The sequence below is a fragment of the Corella eumyota genome, chromosome 4 (assembly GCF_963082875.1).
Source record: "Corella eumyota chromosome 4, kaCorEumy4.1, whole genome shotgun sequence".
Taxonomy (NCBI): domain Eukaryota; kingdom Metazoa; phylum Chordata; class Ascidiacea; order Phlebobranchia; family Corellidae; genus Corella; species Corella eumyota.
The window spans coordinates 5,501,264-5,509,803 of NC_137493.1; the positions used below are offsets into that span (position 1 = coordinate 5,501,264).

The 8,540-nt window shown below is 27.8% G+C and overlaps 1 protein-coding gene across 3 annotated transcripts in view; it reads right to left on the minus strand.

Annotated features, from left to right (window-relative positions):
• The window catches only part of LOC145751533 (focal adhesion kinase 1-like), a 44,232-nt gene extending 36,960 nt beyond the window's left edge, over positions 1 to 7,272 (minus strand). Inside the window, exons 1-13 of one of the 3 annotated variants that reach the window (XM_082567708.1) lie at positions 6,833 to 7,272; positions 5,993 to 6,061; positions 5,701 to 5,781; positions 5,381 to 5,477; positions 4,401 to 4,502; positions 3,597 to 3,676; positions 3,334 to 3,377; positions 2,396 to 2,600; positions 1,995 to 2,103; positions 1,639 to 1,744; positions 1,185 to 1,344; positions 932 to 999; positions 338 to 449 (exon numbers count right to left, since the gene is read on the minus strand). In XM_082567708.1, coding sequence (XP_082423834.1) covers positions 338 to 449; positions 932 to 999; positions 1,185 to 1,344; positions 1,639 to 1,744; positions 1,995 to 2,103; positions 2,396 to 2,600; positions 3,334 to 3,377; positions 3,597 to 3,676; positions 4,401 to 4,502; positions 5,381 to 5,477; positions 5,701 to 5,781; positions 5,993 to 6,061; positions 6,833 to 7,127 — 1,528 coding nt within the window. In that variant the 5' untranslated portion in view covers positions 7,128 to 7,272. Of the gene's footprint in view, positions 1 to 337; positions 450 to 931; positions 1,000 to 1,184; positions 1,345 to 1,638; positions 1,745 to 1,994; positions 2,104 to 2,395; positions 2,601 to 3,333; positions 3,378 to 3,596; positions 3,677 to 4,247; positions 4,503 to 5,380; positions 5,478 to 5,700; positions 5,782 to 5,992; positions 6,062 to 6,832 lie in introns of all 3 variants that reach the window. The other 2 variants (XM_082567707.1, XM_082567709.1) reach the window with 2 other exon arrangements.
• Positions 7,273 to 8,540: the final 1,268 nt, after the last annotated feature.

Genomic DNA, 8,540 nt, shown 5'->3' on the forward strand with positions numbered 1-8,540 from the left:
CACACAATAATATTTTCTACAACATGTCAGCGACCCATCAGATAACCCAAAATGCAAAGGTCGTATAATATGTAGCAAAATGCCTTTTTGTTAACATTAGATGACCCAGCTTGTTTATAATAAAAAACTTATTGCATGTAAAATACTCTCTATATTAATTAGCAGAATATTTGCTATATTACCTTCAGATATTAGCATTAAATTATTGACCAAACAAAATATACACAAGCACAACTACCTGAGATGTTATTAAATTAAAAAAATAATAAAACTGAATAATTTAAATCAAAACATGTTAAATATTTTTAAAAACTGCAAAAAAAATTCAAAATAATACCTTTGAATTTTGAGTTGTCTGATGGGTCACTGTTAGTTTGGGTGACGCTTTGGCGCAGTCTGATGGCAGAAGCTGCGTCAAATTTTTCACTTTGTATTCTTCTTAGTGAGTCCTAGTTAAATATTAATTTTAGTTAGGTAGTTGATTAAAATTTTATTTTTGTCGGTATTTCAGTATAACAAGTCAGTGTAACTGTACTTAAATTATAACACAATTTAAAGTATAAGATCGGTTATAATCTAAATTAAACTAAAAAACTTAAAACAAGTTATAAACTTGTTTTCTTCAATTTATTTGGTAAAATAAATAGACAATTTATAATACTTTAAAAAAAAATTCCAAAAATGCAAACCCTTATCACCATCTAGTGTTTGGTGTTTCAGTATTTAAAAAAATTAAAAGTCCCTGGCATACCAATAAAAAAGAGTAAACACATAATGTTAATAGGAAATTAAACAAGATTTTTATGAGTGATATGTACATAATCATTGGTCAATATTTAACAAACTAACTTATCGAGCAATACTCTAACTTTAATACCTTTAATTTTTAAAGATAAACCTTTTTACCATAAATAAAAGGTTACAAACTTACAGCACTATGGCCTGGCTTGACGTTGGTGTGCTTGGTGCTATGATATCTTTGGATTTTAGTTTTATCACCTGAAATAAAATAAATAAACTTTTAACAATAGAAATACTTAAATGTTAATTAACATTTAAAAAAAATAAAAGAAAAATCCACAAACAGCAAACTAATTTCAAGATAATAATATCTAAAAAACATTTGTAACAAAAATAATAATAATATAAATTTAAAAAACCCAAAAAATATTTTAAACTTTTACCTTTGGGTAATGCAGGTGCAGGGAGAGAGGGCGGGGGTAAAAGGTTATTGTCGTGGTGAGTTCTTCTGAAAGTTCGGCGAATTGATTCACCAAATTTCTTCTTTTCTTTAAGGTGTTGAACAGATGCCAGTTTCAAAGCCTCTTCAGCTTCTTTTTTGACCTAAAAACACAATAATTTTACTTTGTAGGGTTTTGGAATTACATATATCAGTTTTATATTAATTTAATATAAAAAAGAAAAAAAAATGTTTTTTTTTTAAAAAAATCTATGATTTTAAATAAATTAGAGCTATGGAAAACTAATTAATTTTATAACTTTTTGGTGCTATTTAAATCTAATACTTCCAAAATTTTGTTTAAACAATAACCAGTCAACCAAACAACTTAATTCTAAAATAATTTTTAATGTATATTTTATTTTTTATGTAAATACTAATCAATATCTCTTTTTTACCTCTTCGTAACTTTTAAAGAACTTGTTTTGTAAATCTTCGATATTTTTGTCACTTGAACCGTGTGCATCAAACCGATCAATTACATCAAGACTTGGATCTTCAGAACTAAAAAAGTAAAAGTTACATATTTATTAAAATAAAAATACATGACACCACATAAAAAATGAAATAACTGAGAAAAAAATGAAATAACTGAGAAATTAGAGCTTTTCAAATCCAGCAAAACTTGTATAACAAATACATAAAGTAAAAATTCAAAAAGGCAGTTTTTTTTATTTTGTAAGCCTATAAATTGGACATGTCCACTTAGCCTCATTATAGATTAATTTAGGTTTGAATTTAGATTGTGATTTACTTTATTGGATAGAATCCGGTGTCAGGTTTTATTGAGTCAACAGGATCGTAGTAGGTGTATGGATCTAAAAACTTGTCATCAACTGGTACACTACCTGATCTTCTTCGATCTGTAAGAGATATATTCTAGTTATCTGAGTGTATAGTTTTTTTATAAAAAAAATGTTAAAGTGGAAAACAAAAAAAGGTTTATTTATTATTGATATTATACCCACATGCCTAATACAGTGCTTTCAGCTAACTTTAAACAAAAACTTTGCATTCCATTTGAATTTTTTAATAAAAAAATATACTTCCAATATAAAGAATGAATGAAAAAATTCGTATTACTGGCATATAGGATTTATTAAAATTGGTAATTTAATAAGGTTTGATTACTTTTCCAAACTAAAAAATTCCCACCTGTCAACACACTACTTTCTTTGTCCGGAGGAACACTTTGAGCCCGAAACCGATCAGAGTAACTGTCGGAAAAAGGTAGAGCTGTGTGATCTTCCGGAAGAGAGTAGGGATCCTCCTCGTCAGTGGAAGAATTATTGTTTTTCTTCCGCACAGGAGTGTAGTAGGGTTTAGTATTCTTATGCACAGATGTATACAGTGGTTTTTTCTATGCAACAAATACAAAACTTTAAAAAAAATTTAATAACCGAGTTTATTTCATTATTTCTTTATCAAAATCAATAATAACTTTCTTTTTAATTCTAAATTTTTAAAATACATTAATACTAATTATTACAATATTTTTTTTAATTGATAAACATCGGAGCAATTTTTTAACGTTTTCAGGTTTTTATAAAACACTCTGGTAGGCAAAGTATATGTTTTACACATGTAACAATCTAAAACTAGGATTATAATCTTCTTTTGAGCTCAAATACCAAACTATTAAACCTGCCAACTATTCTGTGGTAACTATAAATCAACCATAAATGTGCCCTTACTTTTATCATCTACACAACACACACACATACACATCTGTGCATCTGCCCCTAATACTTTCAAAAAAAGAGCATATGATATATAAACATCTTTTATAGAGGAAATCGTACTCGCAATTCAAACTTAATGCTTACTCATAGAGAAAACTGTACGGAAAAATTGTAACACATTCAATTGATAAATAATTTCTGTCCGCATAGCATAACATTGGTGCAAGTGTTTCTCTTTAAGCGAAAATACATAACTAAAATTCTAAACACTTTACTTTTTCCTTAGAAGCTTTTACATGAATATAAAGAGCTTTAAAATCTGTTGTTTAAATATTAACATTACCATATTTTAACCTTGTTTATTACGTACATTAGGAATAAAATCAATAATCTACCAAATGCGAAACTAACCTGTGATTGTGGGCTTGCACCGGGTTTATTGAAAGAAGGATAATCTACAAAAACAATAAAAAAAGTGTAAAATTTTTAGAAAAATAATATTTCAACAAAAAAATTTTAAGAAAAATAATTTTAATATTAACTGTATACAATGATATAAAACAAGCTACATTGCAAATTTAAAAAAAAATATCCAATGCCTGAACAAACTTGAATAAAATATACCCTAGCAAACTTTAATGATATTCAAGTTACTCATAAAACTGTTCTCTTACCAGCACCACTCAAAGGCCTTTCCGAATTTGCACGTCGTAGGTTGGCAGCTGCCTCTCTGGTAAAATCAGTAGGCTTTCCACTAATATAATACAATACAGTGATTATATGTTGGGTACAAAAAAACAACATAAAATAAATAGATGCAAAAACAACACCAAATATGTTGTCTTAAAAATCAAAAAATAATCTACAATGATGTCCATGCACTATTAATAAACTGAAAGTAAAATAATTTTATAAAAATGAAGAATATTCTATGAATAATTCCAAGTAAGATAATTAAATATTTTAAGTGAATAATTTAACATACAATTCTTACTTATTACAAGCTTAAATGGCATGCAAGACACTAACACAACATGCAAATATGTGGTGAAAATATAATCTGTGGAAATGACTTTTTTGTAAAATGTTGTGTGGGTTAACATACATATATCCATAAGCTTAAAATTGAGTAATGACATAATCCTAATAACATACTAAAGATGTAAACCTAACCGATATATTTTGAAAATCAAAATTATTCTTTAGGTTAAAAGTGTATCTTTGTTAAATTTTTATTTAAAATTTCTTTTTTGTTTACTTAATTTTTGCTGCAAAAACTCAAAAAATTTGTAAACGTCCAGCAGCTGAGCAAATAAAGTACTTACCGATAACGAAAAAAAGAATGCGAGCGGCCAACGCCTGGGTTTTGTTTCAAACCTTCTTTTCTGTCGCTTTTTTGATTTTGTATCAAAATCATAGGACTAAGAGATTCACTGCGAGCACGACCCTCCCACGTTACTGGGTCTGGGGTCACTGACCTTATATTTGATGAAGCACCCAATTGGTGACTGGGGTCCTCCCAAAGGTTCCTGAAATCTTTAGGTGGGGTCGCAAGCCTGGCACGAGATGGGGAAGCCCCTCTGGATAAAATCAACTGTTTGTTACTCGGAAGTGGGTAGTTCTCGTAAATATCCGTGGGACTAGAGTCGGTTATTTTGATTTCGAAATTGTCGGCAAACAGGCCTTTCTTTTTTCTGGTCGGACTTAAAGAACTAGCTATTCTCGTCTGTTTAAAGTTTCCCCAGAACGACTTTTTGTGACTGATTCAAAGTGTTATTAAAAGAATATTTTGGTTCACCAGTGTTAGTTTGAAGTTAGATGCAAATGAGAATTAAAGCAAATGTGAGATGTAAGTGATGGTAATTTTGTTGATGCATGCAAATAAAAACAAATTAGTAAAAATACAAAACATGCATTTTGACAACACTTAAACATTGTTACACACACAAATTAAACACCATACCTACATGCATTTAAATATATAAAAAATTATTTTATATTAGTTAAACAAATGTATAAAACTTAGGTTATATTATATTGTCCGAAAATCAATAAATAATATTTAATAGAAACCATAGTTATTAACATATTATTTCAATGTTGTTTTTGTAATTAAATTAAATTAAATGTTTAAAAAAATTGGAGTTAGATATTATTTAAATTATAAAAATATTTTTAGTGCAACAAATAAAATCAACTTCTTTTTATGTTTATCATTTAAATTTAATTTCTATGAACAGGTATTTATCAATAAATTATTTTAACAAAGGTTTTACTTGGCTAGACTTTTAAAACTACCCTAAACACTACGTATATTTTTACAAATAAGTTATCATATTATGCTAAAAATAATCACAAACATGGCCAAAATATTTAAATTAAATATAATTGTTAAAACACAGACAAACACTTTCAAAATACTTTTTTTTTTGAAAAAGATTTTTAAACTTAAACTTACATTCCTGAGGTGGCAGGTGACGATACCCTGCGTTTGTAAATATTAGTTTCTCCTGTGATGTCTATAAATGATTTGCGGTTTACTACACTTGATCGAGCTACAAGATAACAAAAGAAAATAGATATATTAAAAGCAACTTAGAACTATTTGTTTATAGAAGTTTTTAAAAAAAATATATAATAAAAAATATTTATTTACAAATTTTTATGAAAATTTTTTATATATATTAAAAATACAAGTTAATAGATATTTAAAAAGTATTTAGAATATGTTCTTAAAATTTTTTTTTTATTTTTATTTAAATTTCGTTATTTATTTACTTCTAAAATCTGGTTCTTCTTCTTCTAAATCTGGAGGTAATTCCTGAGATTTTAAATTTCTTATTTTAAAAGCAGGAGTTCCTAAAATAAAAAAAATCTATTAAATTTTCTTTATAAAATTTAAATATATAATAAAGAGTAAAAAAAGCTAGTTAAGAAATTTATTTTTAAGAATGTTTAAATAGTGTACACTTAGTATTATACAATCTTTCCACAATGTTATTGTTTAAAAATTACACATTTCATGACTATAAACATTATAACCATATTACAAAAAGTTTTTTGCGCCTACCTTTCGCTTTGTCATTTCGAATTTCATTAAACCATTTAAAAAGTATGTCGGACGTGAAACAAACTTCTCCTAAAAATTAAAATAAAATATTAGTCAATAAAAGTTTAAAACAAGGGTGTGTGAAGGAGTGAAGATAAATCTGTACAGTTGTAACACTCTACCTTTATTATGTATCACAATTTAAAAAACCTAACCTTTACCATATAAGGCATCACAAATTCTACATTTTGTAAAAAATACCTCATTAAAAATTTATATGTAAAACCAGGCATAAAACAAGCTAGAAAATAATAATTACTCTCCACTATAACTGTAAATATCTTATGGTATACTTAAACATTTTTCCCAATAAAAAAAACGTTAACTGGCAGACTGGTAAGTATTCAATAAACGCATGTAACTGCTTATACTACTACTAGCAGACTAGTCTGCTAGTAATCAGGTAATACCCATATTAAGTAGTAAATTAGCTGTCTTTCGTATGTGCAAAACTGTGCTAAACGAAAGACTGGCCGTTTTAAAGTTGTATACAAATAAATAATTGTAGACGTGCTCTAACTCAAAAATAATCAAAACAAAACCTATTTAACACATGTTTACGTTAACTAAAACACCATTCTTATAGAATATATACTATAGTGACATCACAAGAGCAATCAGCTGTTGCAAAGTCGCACCCATTTATATATTATTTATCCTCAAACTGTCTTGTATTTTTGTTGTTGTTTTACATCGCTACTCAGTTAATACAACAATACAATATCCAAGTTACTTTGTGAATCATAAAAAAATTAAAATAATAAAAATTTAAATATTAGCTTACATAACTAAGTTACTTACCGCCGGTTCTTATTGCTTTTAACTCAACAGGTTTAATTGCAGCTTGTCTAACCAAACCACGTTCTGCGTTTGTAAATTGTTTACTTTTAGGCCTGGGGTTTGCTCCGGTTCTTGGGCGCATTTTAACCGTGGAATGCCCAGAATCATCTTTGCTCAAAGCTAATTCATCAAGGTTTGAAGAGCTACCGGTCGAATCGCCGGAACTACTCCTGGACATTTTGCCCGACTGTTCATCTTGACTTGTACTCTGTTGAAATATGACGCTTGACCTGTCCTTGTTAGAAAACTTCAACATATTTTACCAGAACGTGTTATGCTGGTTTATACGCATCTGAGTCTTGAATAAAGCTCACATTAGGACCAGATTATCAGCTTGAAATGTTCTAAACAACTTGATCAAAACACAAGCAGTATTTAAAAAATTGAAAATATACACAACGTATTCCCTCTAAAACAATAAATCAGTGTTATTATTACGTAGGCATCATAGCTTTTATATCCGGCTATTTAATGCGTTAACCATTTGATTTATTAAAGCAATTTTAGTCTATATATAAACTATAACCTTTCCTTAACTAACTACAGACTTTATCACTTTCTACCCTTTATAATAAACAAAGAGAACGTCGTTTATCTTAGCTGACAATTAAAAACAATGTATAGTGCATAATAAGTTTAGAAAACTACACAACGATTGCAAGTGTAATTACCTGGTGGCACATTAACAGGGATATATTAAGAACTTACTTTATATTGTGATGACTGCATTGTAATAAAGTGGCCCATCTTTACGTACCGGAAGTGAAGAATGATATTATAAAAATAAAGCAAACCATAAACGCAAACTACAAAGTTTCAAAAGAAAAATAATCCTATACGCTACACAAAGTTAAAGTATTGTAAGTATATAATAAAATGTTAATAAAACTAGGTATATATGTATAGATAGGTAAGTAATGAAAAAGGTAAGTAAAAAACACACTAAATATATATAAAACACTTTTAGATTTACCTGATCTATAAACGATATTACAAATTCTAGTAAAACAGTTTTTAACCAAACAGTAGTATTAAAACAAATAATGCCCCAAAGTTTAGGATTTCAGATATCTAAAATATTTTTTTCCTTTTTTTATGATTCACATAAACTTTAAATTTAACCTCAAAAATCCCCCCAATTATGTTATTGTTAAAAGTCCAGAATTTTTTTCACGTAACTACCTTAACGAGTGTTTACGTTTACATAAAATTAATGGAATTGCCTAATTTATTATTCGTGTGTTAATACCATTACACCACTACAAATTACATCACTAACTGCGTCATAGAGCAGACTCTAACGACTGCTGAACGAATAAAATTTAAAGCTTTTTCGGTCTGTCAAATATACATGAATATAATATTGGCAAATAAATAGTGGTGGTTGTAATTATTGCGTAATTTTATACAAGTAATTCGAGAAGGCAAAATTATATTGATTTTTTTACAAATTTCTATGTAATGTTTAAAATATGTTACTGCAAATTGTTTTCTAAACTAATATAGCATGTGATAAACTGATTTGGCTTAACTGGTACAATACTTTAAAAAGTTTAAAATGAAAACCTTTTTTTTACTCAATAATAGACTAACTTTTTCCATGTAAAACTTCTGATACTAAGAATGATTCTTTGTGTTAAGCAAAATCCTTTACACAGTAGTAACAAAA